The 23,134-nt window shown below is 43.3% G+C and overlaps 1 protein-coding gene across 1 annotated transcript; it reads left to right on the top strand.

Moving 5' to 3' along the window:
• The first annotated feature begins 2,954 nt into the window (after positions 1-2,954).
• Positions 2,955-21,912, top strand: xylt2 (xylosyltransferase II). Its single transcript, XM_035406614.1, has 11 exons — positions 2,955-3,338; positions 11,734-12,256; positions 12,936-13,111; positions 15,543-15,745; positions 16,452-16,532; positions 16,815-17,031; positions 17,290-17,466; positions 18,060-18,316; positions 18,656-18,851; positions 19,344-19,677; positions 20,130-21,912. The coding sequence occupies exons 1-11, from the start codon at positions 3,207-3,209 to the stop codon at positions 20,450-20,452; spliced, it is 2,619 nt and encodes an 872-aa protein (XP_035262505.1). The 5' UTR covers positions 2,955-3,206; the 3' UTR covers positions 20,453-21,912.
• Positions 21,913-23,134: the final 1,222 nt, after the last annotated feature.

Below are 23,134 nucleotides of genomic sequence, written 5' to 3'. Positions count from 1 at the left end.
ATATAGATGTACAGTTAGTTGAAAATGCTAAACTCATTCACACATACTCACCCACCTGCAACTATCTTCACACACACAACCTAAAACTGCCTATCATGTCAAAGTTCCCATATTGATATTCTTATTACTACCATCTATCATCATCACCATCACCCTTACCATTGCTATCACTATTACTTTCATTATTGCCATTACCATAATTATCACCATCACTACTGTACATACTTCTATTCTTATTTATATTTTTTTTTTTTTTTTTTGGGGTCCAGTACTTTGTCAGCAAGGTAGAATGTTTAATTTTCCAAACCTGGTGGTTTCAACTGTTAACAGCCTCTTTTGACATCTGGCACTTTGAATACCAAACACAAGTGTATCAACAGTTAAAACACCTCAACTTATCCAACTTGTAAAATTTAATATAATTTGGTAAAGAAATTTAATTGCCACATTCCTTGATTTCATTTGAGAGGTATGTGAGAGGGAGTGGGGGTTTTGGGAGACCAAACGTAACTGAACAAGGATTATTTAAACTATTCACCTGAGGTAGATTAACCAGTGTCAAGAGACAAGGACGGGGGGGGGGGACTCCTAAGAGAGAGCATCTCAAAGAAAAGTTCTAAACGACCCACATACTGGGTATAAAAATAAATAAATAAATTAAGCTTAAGGAGTATGAACTTTCTGAAAATAACAAAACTGCCTGTGCAGAAAACGGGGTAACTCAAAGAAAACATACCTCGAACCGAGGCTGAAAAAGTAACACCCTAAAAGAATTCTGAGTTTAGGTTGTGGCACCAACTTGTTGCCAACAACCCATTAAGCTAAAGACTGTTGTGCTAACTTTGTAGCTATACCGCTTTATCGGCTTGCTAGGGGTTTAAATAGAAAGCCAACAGGTGCAAATTGTAAAAAGAGATTTGCACGCGTATAATTCAATAAAGGAAATGAAGAAAACTTAATGGCCGTCATAACTGAAGAAAATGCGCAGAAAAACCAATGGCCGTAATAACTGAAGAAAAGGCGCATAAAAAAACCAATGGCCGTAATAAACGAAAGAATGACGTAGGATTGAAAAGAAATGGTGTTATCACCCAAAACCATGACAGTATGACAACTTTACCTCTCACGCTATTAAATTGGTTTAATTTATATTTGTCTTCAGCAAGAGATTTCTTGATATTTAAATAATATGAGTAGAGATTCTCCATTGTTTATTGTTGGTGGAACTAGATCTTTCCATTAAAAAAAAAATAGTTTCTTTATTAATGATGACGTTAGTATAACCCAACTGATTGCATATTTAAGGTTTGTGTGTATTTTGAAATATACATAAATTAGGTGTAATGGTAAATGAGTTGTCAAGTTCTATAGCGGACAATGAAATGTTAAAAAAACTTTTTTAAAATCCTAAATTATTAGGCTACTCCTGCCATGTTTGTTATAGAGATACGAAGCCAACACCTATAAATGAATGTTCTCTTGAAAAAAAAATAATTCCATGGAACCCATCATGTCGGCCATATTGTCTTTTCTGCCATTTTGATTTTTTTGGGAAAGTCTTTAAAAGACATCTCCTCCTAGACTGCATGACATATCGACACTGAACATTAGGACGGAGTGTAGCACAGTGGGTAAGGAACTGGGCTTGTAACCGAAAGGTCGTAGGTTGGATTCCCGGGTAGGACACTGCCGTTGTACCCTTGAGCAAGGTACTTAACCGAAATTGCTTCAGTATATATCCAGCTGTATAAATGGATACAATGTAAAAATGCTATGTAAAAGTTGTGTAAGTCGCTCTGGATAAGAGCGTCTGCTAAATGCCTGTAATGTAATGTAATGTAACATTGGAAGGTCCTCAAAAGTTTATTGTAAAGAAAGTTAATACTCCAAAAATACAAAGCTGCAGGTAAGCTAATAAAAACAGTGTAGGTGTGGCCTATCACAAAAATCCTAATAACTCCCTAGTGGTTTGACTTAAATTTATTAAATGTGGTGGCTAGACTGGCACTCACATCAAGAGTAACAATCTACTGTATAGTACTGGCCTAATTCAAACACATGATCACATGGTAGCCCTATACAGTACAATATTTTTATATAAATTCAGAAATTCGCAAAAATCACAGTTTTTTTTTTTGACACTAAAGACTTACTGTAGTGATCAATTTCCTCCGCTGGAAAATATCAGTACTTTTTATGGATCACTGCCATCATGGGTAGCTGCCATTTTGAATGCTTTTCTCTAAAAGTCTACCGTTATGGATTTTCCACCATTCTTGCAATACAGGAACTAAGCTTCTTCCCTTACCAGACGTGAAAAGCTCACGTGCCAGATGTGGGAACTGAATCCTGATGTCCCACTCCACAACACAGGGTACCACATCACCAAAAGGTCAGGCTCCCTGGTGCAGTGGAATGTCCTACTACAATGCTTCTCTTAAGTGAGGCCACCCTATCTGACAGACAGGATCACTGCACTAACCTCCCCTTTGAATGAGCGTGTCCTCATGCTTCCCGCTCACGTGGGCCCTGTGGCACTCAAATTTTCATGGAGGCCAGGCTCCTCAACAATCCAAACCAGAACCAAATTACAAATCAGCAGGATGTGGCAGATTATGAATTTAGTTTATTCAACATTTGTTAATTATATCTGCAGTTTTGAATGTCTGGGTGCTTAAAATGGATATGGTGCTGAGGAATAACCCTAAATATATTTAGTTATGTTGAGAAGTTTCTGAGGACCTGCCTGCTTTGTAATAGTAGGTAGGGCATCCAGTGGTTCATGGTCTAAAGCAAAAAAGTAACTCAGACTGAAATAATATTTTTAAAAGGAAGTGGACTATCCCCACAGTCTCTTTGGAATTTGGTATCCTCCCTGTCCTACACACACGAGCGAGAGAGAGAGAGAGAGAGAGGGAGAGAGAGTGCCTACGTAGCAAACGTTAGTTACGCACGTTATAATTTACTATGAGCACCCAGTTTATAAATTGGAAAATTCAAAGAGCCCAGGTGGTCTGTATGACACAATGGAACGTTTTCCGGACTTCGGCTTATTAATATGGTTTGGCTCTTGAAGCCTTGTATGCTGACATCCCTTTTACGCCTGTTGTTCTTCCGTATGCTATTACGTGCGCGCTCCATACCCCTACGCCTTCCCCTTTTCTGCCCTACTGGCTCGCGCCCGTGTGATTGCTGGGACTGAAAAAATGGTGGCGAGTACACGGGTTCAGAAGCTTCTTCGCCGATACAAACTGGCGATCGCAGCCGCGCTTACTATTCTTCTTATTCAGGGACTAGTGGTGTGGAGCCTGAGGACTCTTGAGGAAGGGGAGGTGGAGGTGAGTTGGCACGTTATGGATATATTGTGTTAATATAAGACCCAACATTGATGTGGCTATGGTTCATATCCGTCGGTGATTCTAACATTGCTTGAACAACTAGCTGGCTGGCTACACATGTAGTTATCTTGCTAACGTTAACTAGATTGCTAGCATTATTGTTGTTGTTAGAATTCAAACATGCGACCTACTGTAGCTATGTAGTTAGTCAACTATATACAAGGAAGGTGGTCAACTATCCACCTTGATGTTTATATGCGAAGGGCAATCTCGGATTGTCGCTGCAAACTAACAAGATAGCCATGCTCGTTAACTAGCTGATTGTTAGGTAGAGCTACAAGTGTCCGTGTGTTATCTGTGTGTTGAATCTATTGTGATTTCACGTACAATACATGAATTAGCTAGTTTCACAGGTGCCTACAAATATAGCTGCCAGAACTGGCTCCGACCTGGCTTATAGCTGTCTTGATACTTCGCTAGCCGGCTTCTGTTACCCCTTTTTACCATGTACCATCTAACGTTAGGTCTTTCAAATGGTGCGTGCGAAAAATGCACACTGCAACATTATTTCGTAACGGGATTTCTGTCTTACATTAGATTCGGAAACTAAATACTGCTCGTTGGAGTTCATAGACATTAGTTAACGTTAGCTAGCTTGCTACCACAAGGGCTGTCAATTTGATTATTCGTGTGACTGTCTCGTGGCAAGTTAAATGGACTTTCAAGTGAGTACACAGTACTTCACTTTAGCAGGGAACTTGTGACATTAGTGAAGATATTCAGATTGTTATTTATGCTTTTTGGTATTCCCGATGAAGCTTTCCTCCTTTTTGAAAGGGAATTGATAAAACTGGAGCCCATTCGTCAGTACAGTCATTGCCTTTACAAATGGAAGGGATTAGTCATTGTTGTTTAATGATTTGCTTGCAACAATCTAATATAAGAATGACATGCTTAAAACGGTTATAATCGTGATAAGGAGCTAGTAGCCGCCTAATTAACGTGGTGGTGGTTCTTACTGGCTATGTGCTAAAGATTGTGGTTTGCAGTAGGCTAAATCTTTCCAGTTGTTGCTTTGCCTTTAAGGTATGCGCGCAGCCTGAAAATGACAACATTTTAGTTATATTAACTTTAAAGACCCCTATTTGGATCACATCAATAAGGTCCGGAAGGCAGGTCATGTTGCCTTAACCAGGAACGGCATATGAGAAGGATGCTTTGCAGTTTTGTCTAATTTTATGACTCTTTGGATTTAGTTTCTTCAGATCTTGACCTCCTGTTGTAGTCTGTCTACATGAATACACCTTTATATGAGGGAGATTGCAATCAGTTGAAATTAGTAGAAGGAACCTGATGCTGCTATTGGTATAGCTGTCATGCCCTCTGCCTTAATTAGGCATACAGTCATGTTTCCCTTGTCTTGAAGCAGTGAACATCCAGCTCTGGCCAATTTATGTAGACCAGGTCTCTGTGCCAGTCACAGGCTTGTTTATATAGGCTATAAAGGGTAAAGCAATCTGGCTTCCTTTTCAGGGGACCCTTGTTTCAGATCTGAACCTTGTGCCAACTGTAGTAGTGCCAAAACAGGCTGAGGGCTTGGGCTAATGTGGAAGCACAGTCAGTTAGAGGCATATACGTTCTATCTCTACTGGTAAACTAATTCTGTAACGGATTCATTCTAGCCAGGAAGCACTGCAGCTCACACTTGAGGTACGAGGTGAGTTATGTCTGAGATCCATCAACAGGTGCAAAAAAGACAGATTCAAACAAAATATAGATGTAGGCCAGATGTGGTGATTTGACCAATGACATTAAATCACTCTAAAAATAAAAATGTGTAAGACAAAATTCCTGGAACATTTTCTAATCTATTCTTTTATTATGCAGCTCTGATATTAATAATGAAAAGCGAACAGGCAGGCTACATTTGTAGTTGTACTCTAATTAGGTGAACTGGCTTATAGTTCCTGACATTTAGTATTGGCTGCAGGTGTTGTAGAATGGACTTGCATGAAAAGGACTGTACACAAAATATGATTTGACTAGAGTTTTTTGTTGTTGTTGTTTGGGTTTTGGTGGTCACATTTGCCAGGCAAATTATCTTTTACGGTAGGTTACACAATTGAGTGGCTTGGTTGCATGTATGTAACTATAGTTAATTTGGAAAAATAACATCACTTTAACAATAAAAAATAATGAATTTGCCCTTAAATTTAGAATATTACATTTTTGTTGACTACAAGGCTACTTGTATGACATGTTAATTATATTTCTGGCAATCAAGTCATGTAAAAGGTACTAAAAACTGATTAGACACAATGTAATCTAGCAAACTCACACGTTTTACAATTGCTTTAGGCAAACATAGGTGGTGAAAGCTTTAAGACACCTGCAAACAAGATCAGTAGAAATTTTACATCAGCTGTCCACTCTTCTACATATATATGTGTCCAAATGTTCTGTAAATATTTGAATTTGTAGTGCAGATTAATTTTGCTATAGCTGCCTACAGAGATCATCTGGGTTAATCAGGTATTTTTGCAATTGTGTCAGCCTAATTGACCTTCAGATGGCTTGCTCTCTTTCTCCTCCACTCCCATCTATTGTAGCCATCTGTATTGGGCTGAAACACGGCCTCATAAACAAATTAAAACACTTAAACATGGAGGTGCCCCATAAGCGACACACATAACAGCTGCACGCTCTGATTAGCGTTGGGGGCCAATGTTCAGAATTATGTCAGGCAGCAAGTTTGTGCGAGTGTGAAGAATGTGCTCTTGGGTGCTTTCACCCTGGTGGCTATTATTTATCAGTGATCTCCAGGGTATTAAATTTAGGCTATATGATATAGACTAGGCCTACTGTGTAAGTATCCGTACTTCTGCGACCAAATAACTGAGTTCTCTGTAACATTTGACTTCCATGTCTGGAATTGTCTGGACTTTCATCTCTGGTATTTTTTTTTTATCAGTACAGCCATTTAGCTCAACCAGTAGGTGATATCACCCAACTCATAAAGTATAGCTAATAGTTGCTCCCATCTTGGTTAGGCCCTCTCAGTGCTTCCATTTTTACAGAAGCACTTAATGGGGCAAGGGTGATGTGGGGCATCCAAGCTTAGGAATCTGATCCATCTGCTCAGAGGGCATTCATATATGCCTACAGCATTTGCACATCACACATTTATGCTAAGAAACTGTCTGGGTTTAATACAAACTCCAGCGATATGCAAGATTTTGGTTGTTAGCCCTCGATAGATTGTTCCCCAACAGCTATTGGTTTATTGTACACTGAGTCAATGGACCCTCAACCCCCTATGTGAACATGCACTGTTGTCCTCACAGATGAACGTTCTGTTTTGGACTGATGAAATATACCAAGCGAGTTTGGTTTACACATTCATTCCAATCTTCTTGTGTCCATCAGGCGAATGTGACTGCTTCTCTTCTCTCCTGCACAGGCTGCATGGGTCAGCTATGATTATCCATAAATTAACTATGGAAACAGAGAAACCGCCTGATATACTGGCATTGTTAACGCTATTTGTACCATGATGTAGGATCTGCATCTTGATATTTTTTTTTTTTTTTTTACATTTAAAAAAATCAACATTCATGCTGTGGTTTCACAATGGGCTGGGCTCATATAAAGCACCCACATTTTAATGACACACCATAAAAATTAGTTTTAAAAATGTAATACTGGGCAGGAATTGCCTGCAGTAGTTTGTAGCTTTGCGACACCTTCCTTGACAGTAATATCCAGTGAACATTACTTCAAATAAAATTTTAGGGTAATTATTGTCCTGTACTACTGGCTAATTTTTGCTGGCACCAGATATCATTAGGACATCATGCTACTATAATACAGCTTTATAACTACAGTAGCTACATGCATGCATACAGTAATGTTGAATGTTACATTTAGCTAATGTTATGCTCATTAAAACGAAAGTGCATGATCAGATATGTTTCTGCATTTGCTGCCCTAATTGATGTGTCACTTGCATCAAAACTTTGAAAAGGAAAAGAGGAGAGATGTTGGAGTGCTTTGGAGAGTATGAATTATGGGATGCTGCTGTTAAGGGCAGTGGACGTGTACAACGTTCCCCACAAGATAAACAGGATATTCTGTAGACTTCTAATGATGGGCCTTTGAGTAACGCAAAAGTGTACCTGTTGTGCTGAACTACTCGTGCCAGTTTTAATTTTAAGGGAACACACAATGGCAGGTAGACTGATTTTGGGGGGTGAGTCCAAGTTAATTCCATCTCTTGGGCAGAAAACAGATAGCAGTCAACCAAGGACTTTCCCATACCTTGTCAGGGCTTCAAGCCTTTTTTTAAACCACTGTGCGAAAACCCTCCCGAAACATTTTTAAACCAGCCAAAAGTATTGACTGTTCCAAATGCAGCTATGTGACTGTGGAAATAGTGGCTAGCTGTCATGGTTTTGTCATGTCAGTTTGGTCCTGCCCCCATGAGACCCACTGTCTGCATGCGGTTAGTTTGAAAAGCAGGCAGATACTGCACAGAAGAGCATATATTGAAGTTTCTAGCCCCAGAAGGGAGTGTGGCATATCTGGACCAGCATGCTCCAGTGAGTGTCACTCAGTGTGCTGTAATACACAGAGAGAAAGGCTTTGGCATGGCTGACATTCAGGCCCCTTTGAAGTTTTGGAGTGAGTATGAGCCCTCCATCCCCCGCCTCCTTTTTCCTTCTTTGCCTGATAAAACGCTGATCATGCCAACTTGCATTAATTAATTGGCTTTCTGCAATATCGAATCTTGTTTAACACTTTGTATCAAACCTACTGCTAGTAGTCATTGCGCCGAACAAGTCTATGAAGGCATTTAGGTTCTCACGTGGGTGTAATTTAAACTGCTGGTAGCCCAGCCACTCTTATCAGAAGATGAAAAAAACAAAGATTCAGCTCCAAAAGAAAAACAAAGTTTATACTTCCAGTAAGTGGGTTACCTGTAGGATAATGAGAATGTGAGGGCCACAGCCCGCAGGTACGCTAACGTGTGAGCGCGAAGCACTGAGATGGCTGCACAGGAATGCACCGTCACCCTGGCATGCGTTTATCAGCCCTGTCATCTCAGACGATGGGGGCTCCGCAGCCCTTCCAGTGTGGATGGAGGCTGGTGAGCTAGATGACTGTAGGGATGAGTGATGAATCTGGGCAAAAGAACAGTTAGGAATGTGACACTGTACAGAGCAGCCTCCCCGGCAGTTGGAACAGGGTGTGCAGTACATGACAGTATGTTAGGCCTGTACAGTACTACAATACACTGCAAGACAGGGTTGTTCTGAAAGACTTCATTACTGTGCTTTGTGTGTTGTTGCGTCCCTACAATGTGACATCACCTCGGTGTGATGTGGTACCTTATTGCTTGGTTGTCTTTGAGAGTCTGTTTCAGAGTCGCACTGGTTGCTCTGATTTGTCTCTGAATACTAAAATATGTTTTTTTTGTAGATTTCCACTGTATAATTGTAATCATGCTTGGTGTTCCCTGTCGAAGGCTATTGAACCTTTCAACTGTGAGAACATACCTGAAGAACATGGCCGTTAAACTGACACACAGTACTGCATTGTCCCTGTCTTCCAGGAAATCTCAAATAAGTATAGCAGCATAATGGCATTAGGCTTACTCACATTTTGGCTGTATGAGATGCAGCTTATTTTAAATGGCAGCTTTTACAGTACTTATGACTAAGCTTGGCCTACGAAAAAGTGAGAATCGTGTCCACATGAAGGGCAGTTCCCTGTGGCCATCATGTTTAAAAATGGACTCCATTTCCTGTTGTGGTTTGCTTTCCTTCATCGTTCCAGACATTGGCCCAGTAGTCCGCAGAGTCATGGAGCTTATTGCGTCGTCTGGTGTTTGTCTGATGGCCGCTGAGAGGGCCCGGTCTGTGCCTCTTTCCTTTCCCAGTCTGTGCCTCTTTCCCTCAGCAGTACTGCTGGAGAGGTTTGGCCTCTGCCCCCCAGGACAGCTGCGCCTTGGATGTGGTTCAGTCTTCCAGTGCTCGATTGAGATGGCGAGTAATGGTGTGTGACAGCGGTCAAAGTGCGGTTAAAACAACAACCTAAGAAATGTGGGGGGTTTTTTATACGTGGGGAAATGGTATTTTGAGGCCCCGATTATTTACTTTAAAGGTTCCAGAGCGAGGTATGGGTGGTGTAAAACATTGGTCATGCTCCCATTTTAAATGGGCTACGAGCTCGTGGAGTGAATGTGCCAGTGTGGTGTTCATGGCCGTGGTAGAAAACAGTGGAATAGGCCCCTTTCTAAGACCTCTCATTCGCAGGCTGGAAAAACAGAAGCAGGGTGTATGTGGTGAGTGTAATTACACTGAAGTATGTACTGTGCTTAATGATGTTGAGAGCTGAATCTGGAGAATGGCTGGGGAAATATGTGCGGGCAGTCGAAAAGGTCGGCGTCATTTTCGCAGAGTGGGGCAGACTAGAGATTAGGTGGCCCTCCGTGGCAGTGGTGGAGGGCCTGAGGAGGGGGGGGGGGGTACTTCTGCTAAATTTAACTGACAGGCCCAGCCACTGCAGGGATAATTAATAGCGCTGTGTTTCTGAAGCTGCGGGATTTGGTGCTGATAAGGCCATTTGCTCCCGGAGTTTTTTTTTTTTTTTTTGTTTTTTTTTTAAAGGCATGGCAAGCCTCCAGTCCTCCCGCTGCCCCCTGTTTATGCTAATTCCCACTTATCTCAGCTCTTGGTACTCCACTTGCTGCAGTGCCTTTTTGGATAGGGTACCCTTGATTCATATGCCATAGACTGATGGACTGAATAGCAGACTTGGCCATTAGGAGAGATATTAACATTTTTCAATTGCTTTTGACATTTCAGTGGAAAAAGGAAAATACTTGCATTGCAGCCTGTGGTGTTATTTCAGTTTATTTCAGAGGAAGGGCTGTTTTTTTGATGTGTCCATTAAAATAAACAGGAAGGTGGATCTGCATTAATCAACAAACAATCTAGCAAAGTCCAAAGTGTAAGCCAATGTATGTACCCTGTGCACACATTGAAAACCAGGTCAAAGCGTTATCCCTGTACTGTAGCAGTGTGCTGTTTCTATAAAAGCACATTTTCACTAATAGCACGACTGAGCATTGCAGTGTTCTTATTATTAGTCTGTTTTGATAGGATTGATTGTCCCTTCCTAGTCAGCAGCTTCTCCAGATCCCACAGGCTAGCTTACTGAGTATTTTGAGAAACGTTGAACTGTAGACTCTGCTAAAATAATGCTACCGTTGTGTTAAAACTTAGTGAAACGGCAGAAAAAATGGAAAGAACAATAATGGATTCTTGTCAACTTCTAGTAAACTGTTGGCCACAGATTTGAAGATTTGGACAAGACATGTTGGTCTTCAGCAATGGTTCAAGTGTATTTGTAAATTAATTATTGGTACCTAAATAATCATGGCCACCACTTGGATGTACAGTCCTGCTCATGCAGTCTATTGAAGCACGGCATTGTTGGATACTGGTTTTTGGGGTACACCTGCATTTCCCTTCTTTGAAATGGGTTGCAAAGATTGAAAAAGACCAGCAACTGAGAATGGAAATGTTATTTTATATTTTTTTCATCACCTTGCATATTTCACTGTCTTTCCCCAAGGTAATCACCTGTAAATGGCAGACAAGCTCAAACTAAACGAAAAGTCTTAACTCACTTTTAGTGATTTCCCCAAGGGGTTTCAAAAGATTTTTCTGGTTTTATCCTACCAGGCTCCTGCTGACTAAGCAGTTTCACAGGTCACACAGGTCAGCTGCTGTATTTGCATTTTATGCAAATGAGGCCTGCTTTTGGCTTGACCAATAGTTCTGCTTGAGGTTTTACACACACACACACACACACACACACACACACACACAAAAAAGGTGTGTGTGTGCACACACACGCACACACACACACCTATGTTTATTCAAGTGAGCCAAGTGACTCCAAACTTCTGTCATCTCTCCTGTCATCTCTCCTATCAGTTGGAAGGAAAGTCCGTACATCCATGATTGTTACTGTGTGGCCCATTAGGAAACACTAATTACAGTACGTTTATTGCAGCCAAATGGGCTGTTTGGTTGGGTGATTATCAGCATCATTTTCTGAGACTGGAAACCTTTGGCAGTGTTTTCGTAGTGCCACGTTTGCCATTGAATGTCCTTGGGAAGATGTCCAATGCTGCAGCTTCATTTTGGGCTCCAGCTTTCCTGACCCGGCAGCCCCCAGCACGCCTTTGAGTTTATCGCCACTGTTCATTAAACTAGCATCACAGGCTTTTTATAGTCTTGTGATGATATCATTAATTAGAGAAGAAAAAAAGCTATGGAAAAGCATTGATCTTTGATCATTGACATGGCTTTTTCGGTCCCCCCAGAAGAAGCACCGGAGGTCAAAGCTCCCCGACAACAACAGCGGGAACCCGCGGAAGGAGGCGGAGTCCTGGGAGCGGCAGAGCGGGCCGGCGGGGAGGAGCCGCGGCCGCTGGAAGCCCGGGAGGGAGCGGCCGGGGGCCACGGCGGCCAGCGCCCTGAGGCGGGGCCCGCAGCACCGCGCCGAGGCCGGCGGCAAGGACCGCGGCTCCCAGGGGCAGGGCGGGGCCGGCGAGGGCCTGCCGCACGACCCCTCCAGCAGCCGAAACTTCACCGAGCTGAAGGGCGGGGAGGCCGGGGCCAGGTTCCTGTCCGCCCCGCAGGGGGACATGGGCAGCGTGGAGGGCGCCCCCCAGGCCCCCAGCAGCGACTTCGTCCCCAAGTGCGAGATCTCGGGCAAGGACGCCCTGTCGGCCCTCCACCGCGCCACCTCCCGCCAGTGCAGGCAGGAGATCGCCAACATCGTGTGCCAGCATCAGGAAGGGCAGCTCATGCCCCAGTCGCTGCCTCAGTTCTGCCCGCAGCACGGTGAGACCAGCTGCCACGTCTGCCCGCGACTGCACCCTCGCCTTCACGTGTGCGCCGCATGCTTCTGCATATAAACAGGGGTGTAGTTAGGCACAGAACTGAGCCATGCCTATGCCACACCTGCATTACTGGAAGTAAATCCATCCTCTTAACCTGAGCTCTTCTCAAGACGTCGACAAGACATGTTACAATGATTGTGACAGTGATTGCTACTATGACTGTTACTATATTTTTAAAGTAGATTTTCATCCAGCAGTATTATGTTCATGTAGCGCATTAGCCAGATCTCTGCAGGTACACATAGCCGACCACTGTCTCTGTATTTTATATAGCTGTATATTAATAACCTGCCATGACAGAACATTATTACAGTGGAGTCATTGTTCATTACTCTTCCATCAGACGTGGCTTCACTGTGATTTTAAGATTTTAATTTTTCTCTTCGACTGACAAAAATTCTTAATGCCACGGACCAAATGAGCAACTACAGGAATTATTTCACATGGAAAGTATGGAAACCTAAGTTAATCTGAGAGAATTGAAAACATGGCAGTCTTTTTTTTTTAATGATAAAAAACTGTTGTGTGAGGTCATGGACAGTCCCATTCATAGGTTTTTACTCTTTTTTTATCCCGATGTTTATATTGTATGTCCCTCTCTCTCCTGGCTGCCCGCACAGCCCTCTCCAGCCCTGTGTTGCAGGCGGACGAGCTGGACGCTGACCTGTCCAAGGTGGATAACCCGGTGCGGGTGGCCTTTGTGCTGGTGGTCCACGGCCGCGCAATCCGTCAACTGCAGCGACTCATCAAAGCCATTTACCACCGCGACCACTTCTACTACATCCATGTGGACAAGGTACGGACGGCGCCACAGAGTGGCGGGGGGCACTGTGGGCTGAGCGAATGGAGCTGCTTATCAGCTCATCACTGTGTTAGGACCCAGCTTCTTCCCACGGAATCAAAGTCAGGACGATGCAGGACCTCACTAAGATAACAAACACTTTACTGAAGAAAGTAAAAGTTTATTGTAATCACACTGGCCAGCGGGAAGGTCACTCCAACATAACACAAGTTTGCAGTACAGCAACCCACCCCACACTGGTCTTCTAGCCTGGTTTAAATACCCTCTGGGGCCTTGACTGGGAACGCATTTCCATCCATATCTGCAAAGGCCTATCTCTTTGTTCCCTAATGACATCTATTTTGTACATAAACAACCTATGCCCTTAATGTTGCCTGATACCATATTGTGCCACTACTTGCAGAGAGGAGAAACACTCCAAACCCATCGACTGACAGCAGTGTTGCATGTCATATGTCCCTCATTGTAAAGAGATTAGCAGTGGCTGCAGCCTCAGGATTCGGCTAGCACTGAAGCAGCAGCCGGATGGAAACGGATTTAAATAAATGATATCCGTGTGCCCACCTAGGCGGCAGAGACGGGTTTGTGAGTCACACCGTTGGAATTTTTCTCGTGAAAGCGTTTTAAAGAGCTGGAGAAAGGCATCAAGGGAAGGGGAGCTTCTTTGTGAGCCGCAGCAAATGCACAGTTAGCCGCGTAGCCGACTGTGTCAGGCACGGAGGGCGGGAGGGATTTCAGACTGCGACGCTCAGTCTCTGTCATTTCCTTTAACATTTTACATACGTGGCTCAGTTTCTTTCGTTTCCTGTCCTACTTTCTGTTTTGTTTGCCTGTGTGGCATCTCTTCTTGTCATCTCCTTTAACATTTTACATACGTGGCGCAGTTTCTTTCGTTTCCTGTCCTACTTTCTGTTTTGTTTGCCTGTGTGGCATCTCTTCTTGTCATCTCCTTTAACATTTTACATACGTGGCGCAGTTTCTTTCGTTTCCTGTCCTACTTTCTGTTTTGTTTGCCTGTGTGGCATCTCTTCTTGCCCTCGCTGTGTGAAAGCTGGCAGAGAAACACCCGTTCCCTTTGTACTCCATTTTCTTTAGATCAGTGGTGCCCTGAGCCCTGAATAGAAGACTAGAAATGGTCTGTAAATAGATTATTGACAGTTTGTTTAACGTACTGTGGAAAATAATAGGTTTTATCCTACATTCCATCTCTTATTGTTATAATTAGAATCTTTTAATGTATCCTAATTTTGTTGTAATGAAAATCATGTAATGTGACGTGCAGAAACACGACAAAAGCATGTACCTCAGTTATAAGCTTTAAGATTAAAGGTTTATCTTTATCTTGCTCATAGCCCATCAATGATTATTGACTAAGGAACTCTTTGTTCTTGTAATTTCATCATTTGGTTGAGCACCATCAAATTTTAATTTTGTGTAAAATTCCAACTGTTGGCAAGCTACTCAGTGTTGTTAAATATTGTAATTGTTCATAATCTGTTCATAATTACCATCATTTTAAAATATTTCCTCATTTTCACATACCAGTGCAGATGACTTTCATTGTACATGCCACTTCAAATTCCTATTATAAACATTTAACAGCAGTCTACAGTAATATCATCATTGCAAATTATGCGTGATGGAAACAGGTTTACTACAGAACGTACAAACTAGGTTTTAACTTGTGATTGTTTCCATGTGGATGATTCTGTTTAGTTGATTGTGTTTATTCTGGCAGAATAGTCCACTGTGCCTCAAAAGAGACCACAAACCTCACAATCAATTTAGAATTTTCTCCTTGAAACATTTATTGTAGGACTTAGTAGGGGAAAATGAAAAAGGTTCCCAGGACACAGAAAACATTTCAAACAGAATCTTTCATCAGTGCTTCACTACTATTCAACTGAATATTAACCTAGAAATGTTTTGCTTGTATTCATGTGCTGTTGCCATGGGAATATTTCCCAAAAGAATTGTTCAAAGTTATTGAGCATTTTTGCTGCAAATCTAGTTATCATGCTGCTTAAAAGACATTCTTGCAAAAATAATTACAAATATAGCTACAAGCAGAAATGATTTTGTGGCCTAGGAAATTTAATGAGGTTTTAAGAAACTAGGTGTTCTAGTCTTTTTTTCTAAAACATTAGAAGAAAAAATAAATGAGAGAATAATCATATATGGTGATTTCTTTAGCAATCGGGCCCTAAAATTATTTGTGACGAACCAGAGTAATGGAAAATGGAAATGCTGTTATATTAGGAACGTGATTCACAAAGAGTAGAGACGTATCCCCTTTTGCAGACATTTTGACAGAAATAATGGCATGCTATCAGCATACTTCAGTACTGTCTCAGTGATGACTCTGTTTTAAACAGATTGGCTAAATGCGTTGTCACATGCGTGGTCATTTCCTCCTTCCTCCCAGCGCTCCAACTACCTGCATCGCGAGGTTGAGCAGATGGCCAAGCTCTACCCCAACGTGCGGACCACGCCCTGGCGCATGGTGACCATATGGGGCGGGGCCAGCCTGCTGAAGACCTACCTACGCAGCATGCAGGACCTGCTGTCCATGCTGGACTGGAAGTGGGACTTTTTCATCAACCTCAGTGCCACTGACTTCCCCACAAGGTGCCTGCACCCCACCTCCGCACAGGAGCACTGGAGCTGGAGCAATAGTAAAATATGTGTATCTGTGCACTGCCTGTAGTTTTAGCATGCATTTTGGTTAGTAAAGTTATCCTTAGATGTAATCAGTTTTTTTTTCTTGCAGCATAGTAGTATTTATTGCTACTGATTTGGTTTTTACTGATTTTATTTTGCTGATTGTTACAGACTGTGTAGCCAAAACTTGATATGCTGTTGTACTGTACACTTTTAAGCACATCAGATATACAATTTTATACTAATACATGTTTTTGTGGGGAAAAAATGGCAGAAAAAAGAGTTAATTTTCAATAAAGTAAAAATTAGCTGCACACTAGATAGCCATCTGTTTTATTAGAGTTCTGTTAGCTGTAATAATTCTGCACTGTAAGCATTGCTTCAGCACCTGATACAGAGATATGCTTGAAATAGCTATATTATTCCAATCAGGTACAGACAGATTTCAGTGGACTCTACGAGCCTTTTCCTGCACAGCAGCCAGTCCTAAGAGCATCTGCTGTTTATAAATAAATGTGTACTGAATGGCTCATAACAGTAAAGGCAGTATCCAGAGGAAAGCATTTCATTCAGTCCAGGCAGAAGTCAGCACATTTCCACTGCCACTTCCACTGTGTGTTTGGCTGATATCACATTTTATGTTTGTTTCTTTATTCCCTGTGTGTCTAAACAGGACCAATGACGAATTAGTGGCTTTTCTCTCACAGTACAGAGACAAAAACTTTCTGAAGTCTCACGGAAGAGAAAATGCAAGGTATGATAAAACCTGTCACGTTGGCACCTCTAATTCTGAGAAATGTGTTTCAAATACATTGTCTGTCTTGGCTGATAAATATACGTCACACCCAACAACAAATCCTTATGATTAAACAAAACAGGCATGGTATAATACAGGAAGTGTGTGTGCGAGTATATGTACGTGTGTGTGCCTGTGTATTGTAATGGACAGTACATGCAACACTGTTGGCTAACTATTGAAACTTTACCGCGAACTAATATTGCCACAGGGTGATAATTCTCTATAACTCTGTGGCAGGTTCATAAAGAAGCAGGGCCTAGACCGGCTCTTTCACGAGTGCGACTCCCACATGTGGAGGCTGGGTGAGCGGGTTATTCCCCAGGGCCTGGACGTGTCGGGCGGATCCGACTGGTTCGCCCTCAGCCGCCGTTTCATCGAGTACGTCATGAACTCGCCGGACCAGCTGGTGTCAGGGTTAAAGCAGTTCTACACGTACACCCTGCTCCCCGCTGAGGTACTCAACCGGCTCGGCCACCCCGCCCTTTTTGTCAGCCCGGCCTTGTTCTCTCATTCACAGCCTAAATATCACAGCGTCTTTTTCATTTTTTCAAATGTGTTACATTGAGAAATGAAATTGAACTAGCTTTCAGTGCTCATCTTGTTTTCCTGCTGTTTGAATTCTCAGTTTGTATAGGAAGATTGTTGCTGAATGTGGGGACTTGGATTCTTGGAATGTTGAACCCTTTCTAATGTTCAATGTTCTGTCTCCCAGTCTTTCTTCCACACAGTGCTAGGCAACAGCCACATGTGTGACACTCTGGTGGACAACAACCTGCGAGTCACCAACTGGAACCGCAAGCTGGGCTGCAAGTGTCAGTACAAGCACATCGTGGACTGGTGCGGCTGCTCGCCCAACGACTTCAAACCAAGCGACCTGATCAGAATCCAGGTATCAGAAGGCAGTCAACGTTCCTTCTGTGGTTTGACTTGCATGCATTACAGTACAGAGTCCATGTTCGCTTGGATCCAGTTTTGAAAGTTTTAATATTGCCACTATTCTGAAAAATTATTACCAGTCAGATCAATGTCAATTTGACACTTCGTTTTGACGGTTAGATTGCTCGTTTGCATTTAAGTTTTTGCTAACCGCTGTTGATGTCACAATTTAACATCAAAGCATGGAGAGCATTAACTTATCAAGCATTGGCTATATAATAAATCTTGTTTAATATTACTTTCCTTTTTTCCACTTTGCCAATGATGTACCAAAGGGAAGGGGATGAATTTGGCATGAGCCCCTGATAAGGAAAGCAACAATGACATCAATCATGTAATATGACCAGGGTGTACCTGAATGTCTTATGATGAACAATAGCTTTTTGTGCTTAATTGTATCTGTGATTGTATAAAGTTGCTCCCCGAGGCTTGACACACTTCGCACAAGTACCTAAGCACAAAGGCTCTCTGGAGGGTCAGTTGTGCAGTTACAAATTTGAGTTTCATCTTCAAAATGTGCTGACTGTTGTTTCCTCTCCTCTGCAGCAACTGACCCGGCCCACGTTCTTCGCCCGCAAGTTTGAGTCGACAGTGAACCAGGAGGCCATCAACATCCTGGACGCCCACCTGTACGGCCACTACCCCCCCGGCACCGCCGCACTGAAGGCCTACTGGGAGAGCCTGTTTGAGAGGGCGGATGGGGTGAGCTCGCTCAGCGACGTGGCCCTCACTTCCTACTCCGCCTTCTTCCGCCTCGGGCTGCGCAGCCAGGGGGCTGCTCAGGGCAGCAAAGAGGCCTGCAGGTGAGACTCCGCCTCCACGGTGCTCGCATCACAGACATTCACTAACCTCCGCTGTGGGGGTCGCAGGCAACATGAGCTCAACTCTCACCTACCACAACTGGTCTAGAGACAGCTGTAGGGTTAATGGTGGAAGCAGTAATGTAGCGTTCCACACCGATGCCGCACTGTCGTTCAGGGATTTGTCATTATTTCCAAATCGGAAGCAAATTTGAGCTTGTTTGCATGCAAGTCGTAGAAAACTGGAAAGGAATTTAACGTTTCTCAATTTTTTAACCTGTTGTTGTTTCTTCGATTTACAGAAGTATTCTAAAATTTTGCATTCTCTCCATTTCGATCCAGGTACGAGCCCATTGGCTACCCACTTTCAGTGCATCTGTATTTCTACGACGACCGTTTCCAGGGCTACCTAGTGAAGCAGGAAGTTCAGATTTCGGGGACAAAGACGAGACAGACCCTGGAGGTCTGGGCAGTCCCTCAGACCACCCTGCAGCTGGAGAGCAACCTGCATGAATTTGAGAGGCTCAAAAACCTGGAGGTGAGAATGGGCACATGGGAAGGGGAGACAGAGGCTTTTACTGGATTATAGACTCAGCACACACATTAGGAAATGTCACTACTTTATATGGGTGATGTTATTTTTCCATTGAGAATGATAAATCAAGTTTTATGCATGAATTAAATTAAATGCTACTAATTAAATGGAAAAATTAAGTCGGAGTATAAAACTGTCATCTGGAATTATGCTTAATAAGTGTGATGCTGTTTGAGTCATGTTGGTGTTATTTATTGGATATGTTTCTGAAAAGTCATGGCATGCGCATGAAGTGGCCTGTTTATATTGAACTTGATTGAATTTGATTGAAATTGAACTATATTGAAGTAATGAGTCAACATTGGATTCATACTCGCATACCGATTTTTATGCAGAATGCTTCATTATCAGTTCATCAGTTGTTTTTAAGAGCCTGTCTGCCATGTCTGCCATGTAATTCCAAAGCAATTTGTTTTGCGTTTTCCTCAATGCCAGGTGGGAACAGGGTGGGACCCCAAGGAGCGGATTTTCCGGACCTTTGGGGGGGTGATGGGCCCCCTGGATGAGCCGGTGGCAGTGCAGAAGTGGGCAAGGGGGCCCAACCTGACGGCCACCATAGTCTGGATCGACCCGGCGCTAGTGGTGGCAGCCTCCTATGACATCAGCGTGGACGTGGAGGCGGAGTTCACGCAGTACAAGCCGCCTCTGCAGCGCCCCCTGCGGCCCGGAGCCTGGACCGTCAGAGTGCTGCGGCTGTGGGAGACCGTGGCCGAGACCCGCTTCCTGGTCACGCCCCTGGCTTTCAAAGGCCGACAGCCATTCAACAAAGGTGAAGCCCCCCCCTCCCCGACCTGCTGTCAATCAGCCGCCACCATCACTGAGGGTCATAGGGTTCCTGTTGGTTCATGTGGAATAAACATCCTGGGAGGAAGTGAAACAAGCTCTTACTTCCTGTTACCATATCCCACCACCCAAGGGCCTGTAGCAAGCCATTCTTCCGAAGTGGGGTCTTTCCCTGGATCCCCTGTGATAAATGTCTAAGCTTGAGGATACAGTGTCTGTACTTTCCAAACTGCTCTTGATTGGTCAGCCTCCCCACTGTTAGTGTTTAAAAACATTGTAGCAAGGCCCATTGCATTATTTCACACAATGTCCAGACTCTTTCTCTGACTTTAAGCCTGAAGAGTGTGATAATCTTTCTCTGACTTTAACACACTCATCACTATGTACTTTTATGCTCTGCCTGTTTGGTGTCTAACATGCTATTATCTGTCTCTTCAGATGAGGACAGCTGGCTGCATGCTGGTCCTCCTGGCAACCTGTACATGGAGCAAGGCTTCCAGCAGCTGAGCCTGGTGCTGAAGCTCACCAAGGGGGAACAGGCCCTGGAGGAGGCCCAGAAGAAGGCCCAGCTGGTGGGCAAGGCCCTTGAGGACTGGATTGACGCGAGTGTCGGGGCCTTCTGGGTGACGGGAGACATCTGCAGCACCCAGCCGTCGCCCTGCCCCGCCCTGGTCCAGTGCAACACGTCCAGCTGGAGCTCCCTGTCTCCCGACCCCAAGTCCGAACTGGGGCCCGTCCGAAGCAACGGCCGCATCAGGTAGCCCCGCGGAAGCACCGCCCCCCTCCCCCCGGCAGAGCTGGCGGGAACGGAGACGCTGAAAGGGAAACCTCTCGCAGGCTCGAGTGCTCGGAGCGAGGCCTCAGGGACGATACTGAGAGACGCAGGCGGGGCCGGGGACAGGCCGGAGGCTCCGGTCAGTACTGACCACAGCAGCGCGGTCAGGAGAGCCCGTGTGAGGACGCTGTGTGAGGACGCTGAGGAGAAGCTCTGGAATTTTGCACAGAAGTGTTTAGACTTTTGTTTTCATTCTTTGGACTTGCCACTGCTGCGAAACACAAAGTCTAGAACACAGGCTTCGCCGGAGGCCTCCTGGATCAAACTCAAAGGCGAGGGCTCCGGTTTTTATTGTTGAACATTGCGAGAAATGTTACAGACACGAGAACTGAAAAAGACCTTTTTTTAGTCAAAGAAGTTAAAACTGGTCAAATTTATACATGCATAACACATTTGATGTAGACGGGAAAGGTTTTTTTTTTGTTTGTTTGCTTGTTTTTTTCACGCTCATTGTTTCGAGCCTTATAATAAAATTAGATACTGGTGGAAGAAGTGCACTTTACTGTATGATGGGCCTTCACTCAGAAGGTTAGTGGCAGGAGTTCAGACAGGAACCTGAAACCATGGGTGAGACATCACAGGACAGTGGCCCCTCATTAATGGTGGTCCCCATGTGCTGTTGTAAAACTGTAGCCCTGTTTGCACTGACGTTACACACACAGCTGGATAGGGTGACGGCAAAGATGTCATTGTACACGTTTAGTAAAAATTGATCGGATTTGAAAAGGTTTTCCCTTATATAAATTTCCCAGGTCTGACCTGGTTCTCTCATGATTTATTTTCTGCTTTATGTTTAATAGGCACCTTTGATTTTACCGTCCACTTTTGCAGTGCCAGTCGCTGCTTTGGCACAGAGAAAGTGCCTGACTGAATTGCTAAGGAACAATTGGCCGCAGAAGTTAGGTCATTAATGACACAACCACTTTGGGAATTGGTTTTTACAAGTTCTGACTTTCAGATGATGAATTCCTCTGGCTGACTTGGCTGGCATCTAAGCAGACGTACAGTCTGGTAGGTCAAGGGTTAGGTTTAATAAAAACCGCCCCATATGTTCTATGTTTACAAGCCTTTACGCATCTTAGTGTTTTGTTTGCAGAAGTTGTTTTTAGGCAAATGTAAGCTGAGACTGCAATTTAAAAGCTGTCATGTCAAAAGCTCAAATAAATGAAGACAATGTTTTTTTTTTTTTTTTTTTTGAACATATCCTTAGCAGTACAATATGGGAAATCCCACAAAGTAATGCAAGTATGCCTTTTTCTTGTTATGTGAAAGTTCACCATTGCTGTGTGATCTATTGAATTTAATCTTGGTCAGCAAACGTTGCACATGTGTAACTTGTTTTTGAGCCACTTTTCAGCATGGATTAAAGTGACCTTTTTAAAATGATAGTTGTTTCAGCGAAGTGAATCACACAAGCACACACACGCATAAATCCACAGGTATTCTGGAACCGAAAGTTCCACCTGCCGGTACCAGAACATGCATTACCTAGTGAAGAGAAAAGAAAAGATTTTCTTTCGCCACATTGCTTCCTCTCATAGTTTTGCCATGTGTTGATGTTAGGGGGATAAGGCAAACCCCTGCGTGGTGGTATCCTGAATCCATGGTAACATGGTTTTAAACAGCCCCTCAGCCTTAATGCTTCAGTAGAGGAGTCCTGCAAGTTTACCGTCACTTAAATTTCAGTTTGTGGTTGACTGATGGAATAGTAAAATCATAACCTACAACAGTTTTGAGTGGTCTTTTCTTAAACTTGTACATGTTCATACACTTTGTCATGTACTCTGTTCACACACTGCATAGTTAGGACAGTCCACTCAGTCGCTGTAAATTGGGGATTTCAAACTCAAATCCTAGTTTCAAATCTGCTGGTTTTCAATGTTCTTGCATTTAAGTTCTTAATTTAAGTCATTGATTGGCAAAAGAGTGCACACCTTGTTTCATATGCTTAAATTGGCTATTGATTGAAAGGAAACCACAAAAACCAGCAGAGACTGTTGGCGTCTAGGACTGGATTTTGCCATCTCCGAACCTATTGGCTAAATCAGAATTAAAATTATAATTTGGGTTACAGGGGCGACGTGATAGTCGCGTGAATGGAAGTATCCCAGGTACGACAGCGGATGTAAGTATACCATACTCGCCATAGGAGCGGAAGTCTGTGTTTATAGTGCGATAGCCAACTCTTCGAACGAGAATGCAATTGAGATTAGAGTCTTTTCAACTGTATTATTTCACCAGCCTAATTGGCAATTTACATTGTGTTTAAAGTTTCAAACCACTACAAAGCCATTTTTGTTTGTGGTATTTACTGAAATAGCGGACGTATTCCCCAGTCTGCCGACTAGTTGTGGCAAAAGCTTAATATATCAAAGATGGCCCACCGTTTGCTCGGTACAAACTAAGGACTTCTCCGTGCGCCAATGTTTTCATTTTGGTAATTCACTTTTTGAAATTGTCTTCCGACATACTTTCTCATTTTTGAGCCCTTCAGACCTTCTCATTTATGAGAATGTATGTCAAAGAAAGACGAGGATTCTGAGACGCCTGCTTTATGTGAAATATTATATTAACGAGAGGTTTTTACAATTAGCAATATTTTCTGTGG

The sequence above is a fragment of the Anguilla anguilla genome, chromosome 2 (assembly GCF_013347855.1).
Source record: "Anguilla anguilla isolate fAngAng1 chromosome 2, fAngAng1.pri, whole genome shotgun sequence".
Classification (NCBI taxonomy): domain Eukaryota; kingdom Metazoa; phylum Chordata; class Actinopteri; order Anguilliformes; family Anguillidae; genus Anguilla; species Anguilla anguilla.
This window is presented reverse-complemented; position numbering and strand designations above follow the sequence as displayed.